The following is an 18,586-nucleotide window of genomic DNA, read 5'->3' on the forward strand; positions in this document are numbered from 1 at the left end:
TATTTTAAAAGAATTATTTCCCTTAATTATATTTGAAAAGAGAGTGTTAAGAGAATACTTTATTTTATAAAAAATGTAAATATTTTACGATAAAATATATCATTTAAATAACGTTTTTAAACAAAATTAAAATTTTAAAATAGAAAAAATGTATTAAAATTAATAATTTAAAGTTGCTCATATTTTTAAATTTATGTTTTTATTATTTTTCAATTCAAATTTAATGTAACATCATTTATATGATTAAGGTTGAAATATTTCTAACATAGTTTTGTTTATAAATTTTAACATTGTTTTTTTATGAAATATAGTCTAATTTTTTTAATCTCAAGGTTGATTATTTTTTGTCAACATTTAAACATTAATTACAATTATTATTATTTTTCAATGTCAATTAAGAAAATCATTGAATTGACATCAATTAAACGGTTTTTTATTAACAATAAAAACTATTTATATAAATATATATAAAGAGTATATTGTGTTTATATATATATATATATATATATATATATATATATATATATATATATATATATATATATATATCGTAGAAAGGTTTTAAACAAAGATGATGATAAATATATGAAAAAGAACTTGGATCCACATATTTTTTTGGTAATACAAAAACCCTTCAATAATGTAAAACATAAACGTCGTACTCCACAACAGCTTCCCACATAATCATAGAATGCGTCTTGGCCTGCGCATACCCGCGGGCAAACCGGAACAGCCCGCTGCCGCCCACCACCGGCATCTCCCTCACGGCTGATTCCACCGTGTTCCGCCCCAAAACGGCCAGGCTGCTCCCGTTGTACTTCCCCTGCGTGAATGCGAAGTTCATGGCCATCAGAAACCCTAATTCAGTTGTCGACGCCGACGCGTAGATCCCCTGCGCCCTCCCGACCACTGTGGAGTCAGCATCTGGGAGCTCCGTTAGCGGGTCGTCCATCATCACCACCGCGCCGAACAACGTCGAGGACTTGTCTGTGGTGGGTGCCGCCGCGACCCGCACCGCGGTCTGGTTGCGGCCGCCGACAACGTCGTGGAAGAAGAAGTGGAGGTGGCTGAGCTTCTGCGGCTGGTGGAGGCCTAAGGAGGAAGGAGGAATGCTTTGCACGAAACGGTGCGTTTTAGCGACGGTGACGGACGAGAAAAAGAAGAAGAAGAAGAGGAGAGAAGTGGTAACCAATGGAATAATCACCATTGTTTTGTGAGAGTTGTTTGAAGAAGAAAACTCTGAAGTGAGCAATGATTAAGCACTTCTTATATATGCACATAATTATCATTATTATAATAATAAATAATAAAATAAAGTCTCTTTGGAAAATATTATATAGTAAAGAATAAGCACTTCTCACACCACCACTCTTACAAAAACTTAAAAATAGTATACGATAATTATTCTCCATATTACATAGAAACATATAATTTAGTATTAATATTAAATTGTTATAACTAATATTTTCAGACACAGTGAAAATTTAGTTTGCTCATTTATTTTTCTAAAATTTAAAATCATCACTTTTTTATTATTAATATCGTAAGATATTAACTAATTAGTTATGTGTTCAATAAATATTACTGCTTTAATATAATATCGATGTGCGTTAACTTAAAAAATCTTAAATTTTGTAAAAGAAAGGCTGTTAATTCATCTCGAAGTAAATATTAAAATTAAAACAAATATTAAAACATTTGGAGGGAAAAAAATCGAAATATAAACTTTTCTGAATTAAAACAAAAAGTCTATATATTTTGTAAGCACTGAAAAAGAGTTATTTTAAATTTTATAGGAATAAGAAAAAGGAAAAATTTTCTTTGATAGAAAACAAAAGCAAAGGTCATTAACTTTACAAACTAAAAACATATTTAAGACAGTAAACTCAATATTAGTTTAATTTTTAAAAATAAAACTTGGTTTAAAATTAAATCGGATTCTTAAATATCATAACATGGTGACGAGATAATCAAACAAAAATATTACAGTAAGTAATTATGGCATTTCTTACACAATAAAGGACGAATCGGTATATATAAATATAAATATTATAGAATTAATCTTTAAAGTAAAGTTTTTTTTTTAAATGTATTTTCATTTTATAACTATTTAATCAATAGATTGATTTGAAAATTTAGACACCTTTCATCATCTAGAACTAATGAATCTAGTTGAAATATTGAAATTATTGGTTCTTATTTCATACAAAACTACGTAACAATTAAATATCCAATACGTTCCTTTTTTTTTTCTTCCAAATAAATACCTTGATTTGGCTTAGGGTTAAGTAGATCAGCTCGCAGACACCCTTGATTTTGAATTTATCTACTACGACTTTTTTTTTATTCTTAAAGTGTTAGTTTAAGAATATCTAGTAACTTCTATTAAGCAAGTTTAACTTTTTAATTATTAAATAATTTCTTTAATACTTCCTGTCGTGTACCACGTTTTATTATTATTATTATTTATTGAAAAGGTTACGACGCACTTCAAGGCATTAATTATAAAAACAAATACTAAATCTCTGTACCAAAAGATTAAAAACCACTAACTCTTATTTACAAATAGTGATCAGGAACAGTAGATATCAATAATAAGTAAACAACAAATAAAGTGTACAATATTTTATCAATTTTATCGATTAACTTGTGCTATAATGTACTCTTATATCAATTAAACAATTTAAATTTGTTCTTTTCTTCAACCCAAGTGCGTTTGTCTTCAATCAATCACAAAAATTATAAATATATAAAAACTAAGAATCAATCAATAAAGTGAAACCAAACCAAACCACTATCATTGTTTAACAGAGCTATAATGGCACATATCACCATATTTTATATATATCAAAAGAGACTGCACTAACAAGGGTTTGCTTGAGATTATATTTACTTACTTTTGCAACTTTAATTCTTGTTTTATCATCATGAGAGTTTGTACACTCGTTTTGTTTAAAACTAGAGGAACAATTTCAAATAGTCTTGATAACACCATATTAGCAACTTCCTAACTCATGCACATAATTTATTGTTGTTTTTTTTTTTTCTTTATAAAAGTGTGTATATTCCTTTGTTTAAAATTGGAGTAACAATTTAAAAGTTGTTTGATATCATCATATTAATAACTTTCCAGTTAGACATAACATAGTTATCTCTCATCTACATAAGTCACATTGCTCCTAGGTGATAATGAAATTCGGAGGTTGTTGTAATATATGTAAGATTGAACCAAAAGTTTTATCATGACACTTTAAAAAATGTTAAGGTATTTTTAGGACGAGATAAAAGTTTTACTCATAATTTTGTGTGTTGGTGATGAATAATTTTGTGAATGTCAAATAAGTTACTCAAATCATCTCAAAATTTGTGTACGGATATATTACTCAAGTCACATAGGAGATTTTACACAAATAGACAAAAGTTTAATTTTCAAAATTTTGTCAATTAATAAAACTATGTTTTTATTTGCCAATTAAGCTACCTAATGTGGATTAATAAATATAAGTCTATATGACAAAATGAAAGAAAGCTTAAAAGAAGTATCATTAAACTACTCAAATACTAAACACATATTTTAATAGGATTTTTTTACCTTAATTATATTTGAAAAGAGAATGCGAAGACAAAATTTTCTTTTATAAGAAAAATAAAATATTTTACGATAAAATATATCATTTAAATAATGTTCTTAAACAAAATTAAAATCTTAAAATTAAAAAAAATGTATTTAAAAATTAAAAATTTAAAGTTTTTCATATTTTTAATTTTATGTTTTTATTCCTTTTTCAATTCAAAGTTAATGGAATGTCATTTATATGATTAAGATTGAAATATTTCTAAGTTAGTTTTGTTTATAAATTTTAACATTGTTTTATGTGATAATTTTTTAATTTCAAGGTTGATTATTTTTTGTCAACATTCTGTCACTAGAGCAAAAATCACATTTTATGATGTACAAAAATGATCTATTATGACGTAGTTGTTGGGGACATAGTTATGGGTGATATAGTATGTCTGTGCATATTATAATGTAATAGAAATTTACATGCTCGAAAGTTTCTGTAATTAATCATACACAGTTTATTATGACAAATTTTTATTTGTCCGTTATAATATGACAATGTATTATGAGGTAGATATTTTTATCAGTCATAATATGTTCAATGTATTATGACGTACAATTTTTCACCTATGATAATAAATGGTTAGGATCAATGTATTATGACGTATATTGTTTAGTATTATTATGATGCCTAAACATTTAAATACAATTATTATTATTTTTCAATGTCAATTAAGAAATCTACGAATTGACATTAATTAGAAAGTTAATAAAGAGGCTATCGAAGGGACGCTTGAGATTATATTTTACTTATGTTTCCAATGTTGTAACTTTAAATGTTGTCTTCATCTTTTTGAAAGTTTATACACTCCTTTTGTTTAAAACTAGATGAATACTTCAATGTTGCTTAGTTCCAATGAGACATAATGAAGTTATCTCTTATGCATATAATTTACTATTGTCTTTTGTCTTCTGTCCAAAGTGTATATACTCTTTTTGTTTAAAATTGGAGGGACAATTTAAAAGTTGATTGATATCACCATGTTAATAGTTTTCCATTGAGACATGATGGAGTTATCTCTCATGTACACAAGTCACGTTGCTCTTAGGTGGATAAAGAAATTTTTGAAGTTATTATAAAATATGTAAGATTGTGACGAAAAGTTTTATCATGACACTTTAAAAAATATTAAGGTATGTTTGGGATGAGATAAAATTTTTACTAACAATTTTGTGTGATGAATAATTGTGTAAATGTCAAGTAGGGTTACTCAAATTATCTCGATGTTTGTGTAGGATATATTGAGTTTTTGAAGTAGGAAAAGGAGACGATGTTAAAACACATGAAATTTCACACAAATAGACAATAGTCTAATTTTAAAAACTTTATTGATATAAATAAAACTTTGTTGATAATAAATAAAGCTATGTTTTTATTTGCCTCTGGATCAATAAATATAAGTTTATATGACAAAATGAAAAAAAGCTTAAAATAAATTTTATTAGACTACTTAAGTACTAAAACACAATACACTTTTATGAAGAGTAAATATTTTTAAAGCTTATACAAAGTTTACATGAAAAAAAAATATAATAGACATTATTTAATGAATAGATGATAAAAATAACATGAAGATCATACGACAATAACAAATTGAGTATACACAATGATTAACAAATTACAATATTGTTTATGAATGTTGACTCACATAGCCCTAGGGGTGACAAAGTAGGTTATAATCCATGAATTTGCTTGGCAACCCACCAAAATTTGACTAGTTGGTTGGAATTCTTAACTTACAAGTTTGGTTTGACTTGTTCGTCTAACTCGCTAAATTGGCAGACCAAAGGCGAGTCAGGGTGGGTTGACACGTTTTTTTAAATTAAAAATTAAAATATTAAAATTGTCACATTATATCACTTAAAGATGCAAGCATGCAATAATATTGTAATTTAAGTTATTAACACTTACAAGTTAAATTTCAATAACTTATTATAATGAAGTAAATATACATATAAACAATTTCTTTAGACAAATAATGATAGGTTTGTCCACCCATTGGCAAGATAGGTCAAAATTTTCAACTCATTTTAGTATAGTGAACTAGCCAAGCTTGTCTCGTTTTTGTGGGTGAGTGGCGGGATGGACCAAAACGAGGTTGACTAATCCGTTTTGCCATTTTTACACGTATGGAAGTTGATTATGACACTAGAAACCAAATTTTTGAGTTTGAATGCTTACTTCAACTTGTGGAGTTTTAAATATGTCCAATATTAACTATGTTGAGTTTTATATAGTAAAGATATATAACATGTCCATGCTTAAAAATTATTTAATATAAGACCAATTAAGCAAACACACAACCTCCAAATGCTCCTTTGTAAGACACATATAAATAAAGTAATTCTATACATACATGACTTACCTACAATTTTATGTGCATAACATGAAAAAGTTGAAAAACTTGTAAGTTCTAAAAGTAAGATTGTCTACTTCATGACTTAAGAGCGTAAATGTCATTTTGTAAATCATAATCATTTATTATGTTAAATTAGAATACAATAAGGTTTAAAATTTTCAAAGAAAGTAAAGTTGTTATAGTCAACTTGTGAAAATAATGTGACAAGGTATTAAAAGTATTTAATGAATTTAGATAAACACACTATAAATGGACATGTTATATTAGTGAAGTTTTAACAAAACCAAATAGGCAACTTTCCACTAATGAAATATTGATTAAAGGAATCAACTTTTTTTAAAAACAACTTTATCCTTTAACTTAATGTTTAATTGAATTATAATACAGTGTTGATCAGTGTTCAAAAAGAGGTCAATGATAAAAACATAATCCTATTTGATCTTTGTCAATATAGGACTCAAAGTCGATTACACAAAAACTAAAGAGTGTTCCTTCTAAATTGAAAAAATTTCTATATTTCAAATTTCTTATATTAATCTCACCGTGTAAGACTTAACTTGAATTATATTATCTGTACTAGGGAACCATAATGAAACCTACAAAGGCATAAGTTGAAAATCATTTTACCAAGTTTCACAACAATAACTTTACTTAATAGCTTGGTTTTTTTCTACTAGTGTGAGGTTGCTAGATGATTACGATTGATAAGATAAAAAGAGGAATAAGCCAAAAGAGAAAGAAAAAAAAAAGTAATGACCACTAAGATATGAATAGCGATTCGATCTTTTGATCACCCATTTATGAACACCATATTGAAGTTTCAACCTCTTCTAAATTGAAAAAATTTCTATATTTCAAATTTCTTATATTAATCTCACCGTGTAAGACTTAACTTGAATTATATTATCTATACTAGGGAACCATAATGAAACCTACAAAGGCATAAGTTGAAAATCATTTTACCAAGTTTCACAACAATAACTTTACTTAATAGCTTGGTTTTTTTCTACTAGTGTGAGGTTGCTAGATGATTACGATTGATAAGATAAAAAGAGGAATAAGCCAAAAAGAGAAAGAAAAAAAAAAGTAATGACCACTAAGATATGAATAGCGATTCGATCTTTTGATCACCCATTTATGAACACCATATTGAAGTTTCAGCCTTATTGGAATGTCTATTGTTAAATCAAGCACTCACCACTAGGTCAAAAGTTATAACTATTAGTCAGGGTGCAATTCTTTCTACTTAAGAGTGTAACAACAAAAACATCATGATTCATCATGATTCAGCCTACTTGGCCTCGTCATAAGACAATTGATGCTATTTGCAATAATCTCTCTCTCAACCATTGTTCCACTAGGAATCTCACTATTTGATTGAGTTCTAATACTAATGATTGGATCAAACACGTACCACTAAGCCAAAAATCCTGTATATGAAATTACATTAACATCCGATAAAAAGGTTAAGTGAACAATTTAAGATAGAAGTAAAAAAAACTTATGATAAAAGAAAATATAAATTTGTCTGAAACATTTCTCTTGCATAAGTAATGTTAAACGATTTATATAATTTATAAAATTTTATTCTCATATATTAAGTTTTTAATAAAGAATGACATAGTATACTCATGTATTACTAGACGAGATAAATGAATAAATAAAAATAATTTTATAAAGATAAATAAGTTAAAAATAGTCTTTAAAATTAGTAAAGAAAAATTAAACATAAATAAATTAAGATAAACTAATATCAAAGTAACAAAAAATATTACATTACTAATTAATTTCATATACCAGCCATATAAGTGAAATAATCACCTTTCTTTAATACTATCTCCAAAAATGACATTCTATATATATTTGGTTTAAATGCTGAATTGAATTTTTAATGAGATTTATAATACTAATCTCAATCATATATATGATGAATATTGTCTATCCACTCATTGTGTACAAATGGTTAAATGGTTGTGTAAGATATGAAATTTGAGCATAACAATTTTTAGTTGTAGTGTACATTGCACATAAAATAAGAATTTTATTTTATTATGTAATTAAATCAAACTAATTATTATAATATGACATATGTAATTATCAGGCTTACACAAAATTAAGAACATAAGTTATCTCCCTAGAAGATATATATTCCTTTCTCCTAGTAGACAACCCTGGAGTTATTTAAAACATTATCATCATTGAGCCATTTAAAAACATTATCATCATTGTTCAAAATATCTAAACACTATACATTTAATAATAAAAAACTTACCTAATTTTTTAAAAACCATTATTATAATCTTAATATAATTTTTTTTTCACTCACCTAACTTCATTTTAGCCCCCATACCATAAAAAACCTAATGATTTAATATGAACATTTATTAACTACTCAACCAAAAGTAGCTATGGATTATATTTCTCCAACCAGGAAGCACAAAAATTATATTGATCATATGAACCCTTATAACAAGCTCTGTTATATATTGATAGAAATATGGTAAAAATAAATAAAAATAAATCAAATATATAAACTCATCACTTTTTTCCAATTAAGACCTAAATATGACTTATATAAAAATAAAAAATATTATCTATTTTCCAAATCTTAACAAGTCTAAGGATTAATAAAGATGTGTGAAAGTCCATAATCCAATATCTCAATAATAAAAAAAACAGATATTTTATATAATTTTAGACTGCTTTTATAAATATCTTAAAATTTTATTTTATGTTATTTATTCATATTAAGGTGATATATATATATATATATATATATATATATATATATATATATATATATATATAAAGTTAGTCTATGAATGAAAAATAAAATAAATATGAGTCTTAATATAAATCGTATAATGATAAAACTAACATTTCTTTAAAGTAATAAATATACAAATTAAATTAAACACGTAGAATTAATATATTATAATATGTGACTAAATTATTTTTAAAAATGAGTTTTTTTTGTTAGATGATCTAATTCCAATAAAACTCAATAGAAACTAATTTACATCATAAACTTATTTTTTGTTTTTTGTTTCTTTCCTTTTATTGTTTTTTTTTCTGAACAAATTAAAATAAAAGAAGTTGACAGTGTCTTTCATTATTATTATCATCAAACATCAAACATATTGTCCATGTGTGTCCTCATAAATAATTGAATAATAGAGTCTGCCATAAAAATAATTGAATAACTTTTTTGATATTTATACTTTTAAATAATTAAATATATAGTAATTTTTGTCTGCTATGTTTTCTCATATAATAAGTTATAAATTATTTAAACACCACACCCACTTAACATGACACCTATGTTTCTTCGACTTACTTATAGCTGGTCGGATTATAAGACCTCCTTATATTATTCCACCATTGTTTTCACTTATTTATTTATTTTTAAATACTTTTGTAGTTATTTTGTCTTCCTATTATTTAGTTTTTCTCATTCCATCATCTATTGGTTTTTTATATATGTTTTTTATTAGTGAAGTTTATTTGATCTTTTTATAGTGTTTCCGTTTCTATCTTATCTACTTTATATATACCTACTGAATTATCATAAATAAATGTTTAAAATAAAATAAAATTGGTTCAGTTTAAGGAATGAAGATTTAGTCTTAAATTCTGTGCAGTTGTGTGTGATTACATCACCAAATGTTATGTATTAATTAATTAAAACAATAACTTTATTTTAAAATAATTACATAAATATTTTGAAGTTAATAACTACATACTATTGGTGTTTTATTTTCTTTAATATTCTTAATACTATTTTTAAAATTTAAATAATTATTCATAATAAAAATTATTTTCAATTTCATCGTTGTAGTAATTATTTTTTAAATTCAAATAATTAGTTATAAAGTAATTACTTTCACTCTCATTATTTTAGTAATTGTTGTTTCAAATTTAAATAATCATTCATAATAAAAATCTATTTACATAATATTATTTGTAATATTTTTTTATTTCAATAATTAAAATTTATTTTATCTATAATAATATATATAACTTGATATATTTTTTGTTTTTTCAATTTTATTCTTTTAATAACTACTTTTAAAATTTAAATAATATTTATAATAATACATAAATTCTGGTAAATATATCTTAATAAATATATAAATTTATTTTATATATTAATTTAATAACATTGTAATATTATTACCTACTAATATAATATTATAAATATTAAAAAATGTGTACATATATACACGATAACACATGTCTTTTTGTTAATATACTATAAATTATATTGTTTTTTAATTAATTATTTATGAAAAGTAATAAAAATATAATTTTTAATGTAATAAAAATATCAATACAATTACACACAAACTTATTTATGTTTGTTAATAATTTGAATATTATTACAACATTTATTTATATTTGTTTATTATAAATTGTTACTATAATCACATGTAGACAAGAGGCTTCATGCAATTTCAGCCATTTTGGAATATTCCACAGTGCACCATACCACCAGAAAATCCAATCCAATAATTTGCCCTAAAAAATATCTTCCTAATCTAATCTTCCAAAACATCTAAAACATCACAGCGTCGTCGTATCGTATGCCTTCTCCCTTAACAAAATCTCCCTAAAAAAATTTGGAGAAAAGGAAAAGAAAAAACAAACCCTGGAAGAGAAAACACAATTACTTGCACTCTCTCTTCTTCTTCTGCAGTAAAACCCTAGCAATCGATCCTCACCGTTTCCTCTTCCTTTCTAGAACCTTCTATTCGAATCCTCAGATCCATTTGCAAGGCTGGCGGGTATTTGGGTCAAGTAATGGCGGATCCGCCAGGTATCCGCCGCGACTTTCGATTATCCATCATAGGGTTATCCCGTTTTCAAGATTGTTTTCGCTGTTGTCAAGAAGAAGAGAACGAAGAAGAAGAAGAAAAGTAAAGCATGCTGAGCGTGGTGCGCGTGCACCTGCCCTCGGAAATTCCTATTGTAGGTTGCGAACTCACACCCTACGTCCTCCTTCGTCGTCCTGATAAGACCATCTCTACCGACGATGTTTCCGAAATCGCCCCTTTAGATGGTCATTTCCTTCGTTACAAATGGTCTGTTCCTCCCTCCGTGCACTCTTTTATTTCCTTTCTGTTTCCTTCTCTGTTTATGAAATAGTCGGGATTGACTTTCGGTCAAACAAAAGGGGATTATTAGGATTTCACAAAATTAACCTCTTAGTTTTTGGTTGACATGATTAGTTTGCCAGGGTGTTGTAACAAAACCTGTTTTTCGGTTTTGTGTCCGAGTTGAAAAGAAGTGTGCTGTCGTTTGATTTTTGTAATATTATGAGTTAAAGTAAGAGTATGTGGTTTTACAAAGATTTTAAAAAGTGATAATGGTTGTGGTGGTTTTTAAATTGCACTTGGGACCTAGTTCGATTGTTTTGGCATTGTGGGAAACTGGGGATATGGTCAAGGTTCCAAATTTTGTCATTGTGTACAATTATGGATAAAAGTTTAATATGGGCTGGGAGCTCAACAACCTTGATACGTGATCACAACCAAAAACCTTGACGGCTTGGATGGCCCGGATGGTGGTATTGTTTTTGAAAGCTTGGATGTTACTGCTATCTTCTTCTTTTCTTTTTGTTATAATGATGGGAGTTCTGTAAGTAAAGGTTAAGAGTTTTTGAGGGTATGATGGAAGATGCCACTTATAGATTGAATGATATAATAGGCACTAGGACTTTCCTGTGTTGGGTCCATTTTCATGTGTTGTGTGTAATAGAATGTGTCACAATTTTGGGTTGTGTAGACCCCAAAATCTTGATGCCAAGAACAGCTGAAATCCTGATTGCAGCTGTTTTAAAAAGCTTTGGGTGTTATTATAATTCTTTTAGTTTGTATTATGTAAGACTAAAAGATTTTGAGAATAGGATGAAAGCCTTGTGCTGCATTGATGCAAATTAGTTGAATGATATACTAGGCGCAATGATTGTCGGTTAATGCATTCTCAGGCATTGGGATGCAATTGTATGCGGAACTGCACCTGTGCACTTTCTCAGTTCCCATAGAAAATAAATAGCTTCTCTTGTAGACCTTCCCAGCACAAATCTAAGTTAATTCTTCGCAATTTCAGTCTCATCTCTTGATCTATGCACAGCCACTGTTACCATAAGTTCATAGCGTAGGTCATATGTTTAATCCCTATGTAATTTAACACAATTCTGAATGTTTCCCATTTTTCTTATATATTGGAGTCAAAGTTCTCATTCCCTATTCATCTATCATGTTTAAATCTTGAAATCTCATTAAATAACCATGATTGATCTGTGTTGTGCTTTTGACAAGTTTTATGCTTATTCCTGGGAGCCTAACACAATCCTCCTCCTCCCCAGCTTAGGACTGGCTATGAGATCATGGGTAGAGTTTTCTCTTTTTTAAAATTAGCCTTCATAAAGTTATGTTTTGTTAACTATTCATCAAAGTTTCTCTCTAAGCTTTGAATTTTGGGTTATGGGATAATTCATCCTCTTATAGTTTTTCCTAGACGTGGAATTGAGTTTAAATATAGTTAACAGTGAAAGATATCACACTAAAATTTTTGTTGTTTCTATAGTTTTACTGAATTATGTTATTGTACTTCTATTTTTTGTTGTGAATGAGAAATTTGGTAGTTCATCAACCTCTTATAGGTATGTGAGATATTCTGCTATCCAATTTTATGTTAGGTGCAGCAACTCAAAGTAACTAAAAACTATTTGATAAGTAATAAAGGATGTGGAGACATCCTGGATTCCTATTTCCTTGGTCTCCAAAATGTCAATGAGTACTTGCAGCATCACAATAGGAATCCAAAATATTGGGGTTATCCTGTGTGCCTGTATATAGAGGCAGACACAGTGTCACACACCAACACCCTCCAAAGAAGCAAAGCTGGAAGCATTCTTGTGTCCAACTTGCATATGTAATACCCAGTCTTGTTACCATGAGCATGGAAAATTTTATAGGGAATATGCTTTGTATTTAATTAATGATTCTAGATATTTTGTAGGGTAGTTTAACATATACATTGTATCTGCTCTTGCCTTTGTAAGTGATGTGTTCAATTATATATAAACTATGGTTAATGTCTATATTTGTTGAGGAAACTGTGTTACTGCCTATCTATACATGACATACTTATAAAAAATGACACTGTTACTTGCTTAGTTTTTAAATGTTATGTAGATAGTTCTTGGGCTTTATAGGTTCGTAGTTAATTTGTCTGCATTCAAATGGTCAAGTGGAGAAAGATATAACTTCAGGTTTTTCTGTGCTGATGATCGTATTACTTGTAACTGTCTCATGCAGTCTGGGTTTTGCCTGTAAGTTTAATTTAAAAGTTGTTTGTGGGTGAAAGGTTGTACTTGTAGTAGTATGTGTATGTACTAAGGTTCAAATTCTTTATCTTGATACTCCCTCTTTTTTTTTTCATATTTTGGTTTTGGGTTAATTGGTATGTCCTGGATTCTTAATTTATCACTCATGAATCATTCACATATTTGTTTGCTTATTCACTTTATTTAATATATATTTCATCCCAAGTATGTTACCTTTATACACTTTCTATTAGTCTGATTTTAACGTTTGATATTTTACATTGTCTGATTCTGTCCTTTGGCCCTTACATTTGGCAGGTATCGTGTACAGAGTGATAAAAAAGTTGCTGTCTGTAGCATACATCCATCAGAGCAAGCCACACTGCAATGCCTAGGTTGTGTTAAGGCCAAAATTCCTCTATCTAAGAGTTACCATTGCACCACAAAGTGTTTTTCAGATGCATGGCAGCATCATCGTGTCTTACATGATCGTGCTGCAAGTGCTCTTAATGAAAATGGAAATGAGGAGGAAGAGGTATTTGGGCGCTTTAATAGTACTGGGTCTGGGACAATCAATTCCAGCTTATCTGCTTCTGCTTCAAGTGCTAGCTTGACAAATGGGTCTGCAACAAATTTGTATCCAGCTGGTATTACACAAAGAAGTGGTGAAACTTGGTTTGAAGTTGGACGATCTAAGACTTATACCCCTACCGCAGATGATGTTGGTCATGTCCTTAAGTTTGAGTGTGTTGTAGTTGATGCAGAGACGAAGCTGCCTTTGGGGCCTGTTAACACTATACTAACTTCACGTGTCATTCCTGCTCCTTCACCTATTCCACGCCGGCAGATACGTGTTGATGGAGTGGGGCATTTAGATGTTGATGCGAGAATGACAACTTCAGGAACTTTTACTGTTTTATCCTACAATATATTGTCTGAAGCGTATGCCTCAAGTGACCTATACAATTACTGCCCTTCTTGGGCACTTTCTTGGCCATATCGCCGGCAAAATTTGTTACGAGAAATTGTTGGTTACCGTGCAGACATTATTTGTCTTCAGGAGGTACATGAGCATGTTCTTGCTTCTGATTTTGGTTGAATAAACTTGTTTTATTTACTTGGCACCTTAACTATTTATTTTGACGAGAATGGTGTTGAATTAACTGGCAGGGAAGTTAGAGTTGCAGTTACTATATACACACTTCTTGAAAAACTATGGAAGAAAATTATTAAAAAGGATTTAGGGGTCTGTTGTTTGTTGTCTATAACCATAGCACATTGTGACATCATGTAATCCATATTGATGACCTACATAATGGGAAAAGGGTTGGTTATTTATTTGGTATTTAAATTAATTATTTCGCTTTGTTGGCATAATCTCTTTAGTTGATTTTTTTATTGTGAATTATTAAGTAACAGTAAACATTACCATAATTTCCATGCATGTGTATGTTTGCGGTTTTTCTCCTTATTTTTGGGAGGGAGGGGTCTGTTATTCTGAAAATTTAAGTTCTAGTTCTTTATTCTCTTCTGATCTTAATATCCTCATAGCCAGCTTCAAAATTTATGGTTTCAATAGCTTCTGTATTAGCTAATGGACAACCTTTTTCCCCTCCAGGTTCAAAGCGATCATTATGATGAATTTTTTTCTCCTGAACTGGACAAACATGGCTATTATGGTCTTTACAAGAGAAAAACCAATGAGGTTGTTGCAATATTCTGGTCCTTGTGATCATAAACTTCAAAATATTTTATATGCTAAACACTTTCTGTGGGCTACAGGTGTACAGTAGCAACACAAATACAATTGATGGTTGTGCAACATTTTTCCGCAGAGACAGATTTTCACATGTGAAGAAATATGAGGTTGGACATTGATTTTGCACATGGCTGTTCAGTTATGTTTCTATACACATTAGAATGATATGTGCTTGCGTGCAGGTTGAATTTAACAAGGCTGCACAGTCTTTGACAGAGGCTACAATTCCAACCACTCAGAAAAAAAGTGCCTTGAACAGACTGGTTAAGGTGGCTTATTTTGTGAAAGATTACATTTCACTTTTTATGTTCAGAAGGAAAAAAATTACTGTCTCGTATAATTGTTACTTACCAAGTTTTTTTGGTATTAGGATAATGTTGCACTAATTGTTGTTCTAGAAGCAAAAGTTAACAATCAACCTTTTGATAATCCTGGGAAAAGGCAGCTTCTTTGTGTGGTAAGCTCTTTCATGTACAATGATGTGTATCTTTTATTTGACATTTTCTTTCATTGCTTATTGCATTTGTTTATTGTTCCCCAGTTTCCTGGTTGTTACTGCATTTAGGAATTTTTCATCTGGTGACCATTTTGTATAGTACGGGTCCTGGATGTTCCCTCATGCCCTTTTTCCATTATTACTATATAAATACTACCCAACTACCATTTTTTACGCATGTCATTTGGTGATGCATTGGGGGGACCCACTCTTTTACTTTTATCTCCTCTTCTGTTTTATTTTATTTTTTTCCATTGAGCAAAAGAAAAATATCTTATTCTGGTAGTTATAAAAATAAAATAGATGAAGTTAATGGGTAATTTTCTTGAAACCATAATTTTGATCTCCCTCTATGATAGATATGCTATATCTCCCATGTACCTACCCCCTTTTAGATCTATGTTGAACTACTTTTGTAGGGGTTGTACTTGTAACTCCTAATACATATTTCTTGTGAACTTTAGGCAAACACACATGTAAATGTCCCCCAAGATTTAAAGGATGTGAAACTCTGGCAGGTATAATTATTTTCTAGTCTGTTCTTATCAAGAAGATTGTTTTGGACATTACTCTATCTAATTGTTTTCTCTCCTATTTTAGGTTCACACTCTCTTAAAAGGGTTGGAGAAAATAGCTGCAAGCGCAGACATTCCAATGTTGGTTTGTGGAGATTTTAATTCAGTTCCGGGAAGGTTTGATGAATACTTTCCTTTATACTTTTTCTTTAGTTTTTTTTTTTTTTTTTTTTTGGAAGGATATTGTATTTATAATGGTTAATCTGAACTTTGTTGCAGTGCTCCTCATGCACTTCTTGCAATGGGGAAAGTAGACCCTTCACATCCCGATTTAGCAGTTGACCCACTTAACATTTTACGTCCTCACAGCAAGTTGGTTCATCAGTTACCACTGGTAATTTGTTGGACTGCATCCCATTATGGAATGGGATATTCAAAATTTGCTCGTTTACCTATTTTAGTTCTGTTTTTGTATCATTTGTCCCATTGAATATGCTGTTCGTGTCATAAATTTAGGTCAGTGCATACTCATCTTTTGCGAGAACAGTTAGCCTTGGATATGATCAGCATAAAAGGAGACTGGACAGTGGAACAAATGAACCTTTATTCACAAATGTCACTAGAGATTTTATCGGCACTCTAGATTATATATTTTACACAGGTGGGCATGTTGTATATCATTTTGCTAAATTTAAAGTCTATATATTAGTCACCTTTTTATGAAGCGATATGACTTGTGGTTTCAGCGGATTCTTTAGTTGTGGAGTCATTATTGGAGTTACTGGACGAGGAGAGTTTGAGGAAGGACACTGCACTTCCTTCACCTGAATGGTCCTCAGATCACATAGCTCTCTTAGCTGAGTTCCGCTGCTGCAAGAATAAATCTAGGCGTTGACGTTTAAGGTAGTTGCCATCCTCTGCCTCCACCCCTTCCACAAGCATGTAGCATACTTGATTAGTTATTATTGAAGAAGATTAATGTCATGAACTTTCTTTTGGTGCTTGGTTCCTTTAAAGTGTAAAGGCTGTCAAGTCTCCTGTTTATTAGCAGAAAAAATGGTGATAGGGTTGTGTCATTTAGAATGAGGGTTGGGAAGAAGGATGTAATGGATGAAAATAATGAGAGGTGGTGGAACTAGGTAGTAATTTACAATTTTGAATTATCAGAGAGAGGACATTTGCTGTCAGTGTCCTAAAATTGCAAACAAACCGTGTAGCACCCATGTAATGCCACCGTGTATCTGACTCCTTAGAATGCAGTTTTAACATTGACATTGAGGAATTTCTTGTATAGGCAGCCTTTGAATTTGTATGTTCCCTTGTGAACTTGTTAAAGATGCTCGCATGAGCAACATGCGTATTATTCTGCGGCAGCCCTGCAAAGAAATTTTAACTGTCATGAAGACAGACATTGTCATGATATTAGGAGCTACTCTGTGTTCTGAGATTATTCACACTAGTATGCTCGGGGGCATAAGATGGTTTTAAACATGGTTTAAGAGTAAAAGAATGTTAAGTACTGATTGAACAAATTTGTTGTCTTTTCCTGTCTATTTCACATCCTGCTCCAGTATGACATTGGTTGGGTGTATTGTTTGCATGCTTTTCAAGGATCGTTTAATTTTTTTTTGATGATCACTTCCATTCCTTGTAGGTCAGTTTCAGACATACATAAAGAAAAAGGCTCAAAGAAGCATTTGGTTGGTAAGTTTTTTGTAAAAATGGTAGATCATGCCTGTCTTTTTCAGGTATCTCCATGTGGGGATTATAGCAATGATCTGCTATGTATCATCATGTCACCTTTATCTCATAGAAAAAATTATGATTTTCTGCCTTATTGACTTGTCTCTTTCTTGACCCCCTCTCCCCTAATCTCCTAGTTTTTCTTTTCCCTTTAAAAGGGAATTTTCTCATAGATGCCCATTGGGGCTCCATACTCCTTACATCTTATTACTAGCAATAGTAAAGAACTAGTGACCCCTTCCAACCTAGTTGCCGCCTCCGAGCCCTATGCCTGGAGCTCCAAATTCTCACGTATCTGTCCTGTTAATCTTCGAAACTTGATAATTGTTTTCGTTTAGCTCTGTCCATCAGAAACTTGACAAATTTGGTATGGCGTAATTGATAATGATGTAGAATAGAATTTAAAATGGGATGAGATCTGAACTGTTGCAATGATTATATATTGGCAAAATAGGAAGAGATGCTTACAACTAGTGATTGTAAGAAAGGGCTTGATCAGTATTCTTCTTGTGTTGCTTAAAAAAACATTAACATTCTATTTTTCATCACAGTACGACAAAATGAATGTTGTGTTTTTGCAGAATGTTTTGTTGGGGAATTATTTATTTTCATTACACCTTTGATCAATAAAGTTATTTCGAACAGATCTTTTTCAATTAAAGAAACAATAGAGTTGAGGTGTTCGGAAAATGCTTAATGAAAGATATATCTGTTTAAATAAGAAAAATAGGACTGTTCAGAATATTTTTTTCTAAGAGAAG

At 29.9% G+C, this 18,586-nt stretch overlaps 1 protein-coding gene and 1 pseudogene across 1 annotated transcript; one reads left to right on the forward strand and one right to left on the reverse strand.

The window, feature by feature from the left end:
• Nucleotides 1-559: 559 nt before the first annotated feature.
• Nucleotides 560-1,253, reverse strand: LOC124835799 (dirigent protein 22 pseudogene; annotated as a pseudogene).
• A 9,296-nt stretch (nucleotides 1,254-10,549) lies between these two features.
• Nucleotides 10,550-17,919, forward strand: LOC124835802 (carbon catabolite repressor protein 4 homolog 1). Its single transcript, XM_047310801.2, has 12 exons — nucleotides 10,550-11,063; nucleotides 13,631-14,375; nucleotides 14,931-15,017; nucleotides 15,095-15,178; nucleotides 15,254-15,340; nucleotides 15,442-15,528; nucleotides 16,032-16,085; nucleotides 16,168-16,259; nucleotides 16,362-16,476; nucleotides 16,599-16,743; nucleotides 16,829-16,985; nucleotides 17,737-17,919. Exons 1-11 carry the CDS (start codon nucleotides 10,906-10,908, stop codon nucleotides 16,975-16,977), a joined length of 1,803 nt encoding a protein of 600 aa, XP_047166757.1. The 5' UTR covers nucleotides 10,550-10,905; the 3' UTR covers nucleotides 16,978-16,985; nucleotides 17,737-17,919.
• Nucleotides 17,920-18,586: the final 667 nt, after the last annotated feature.

The sequence above is a fragment of the Vigna umbellata genome, chromosome 8 (genome assembly GCF_029865625.1).
Source record: "Vigna umbellata cultivar VRB3 chromosome 8, Vumbellata_1.0, whole genome shotgun sequence".
Classification (NCBI taxonomy): Eukaryota; Viridiplantae; Streptophyta; class Magnoliopsida; order Fabales; family Fabaceae; genus Vigna; species Vigna umbellata.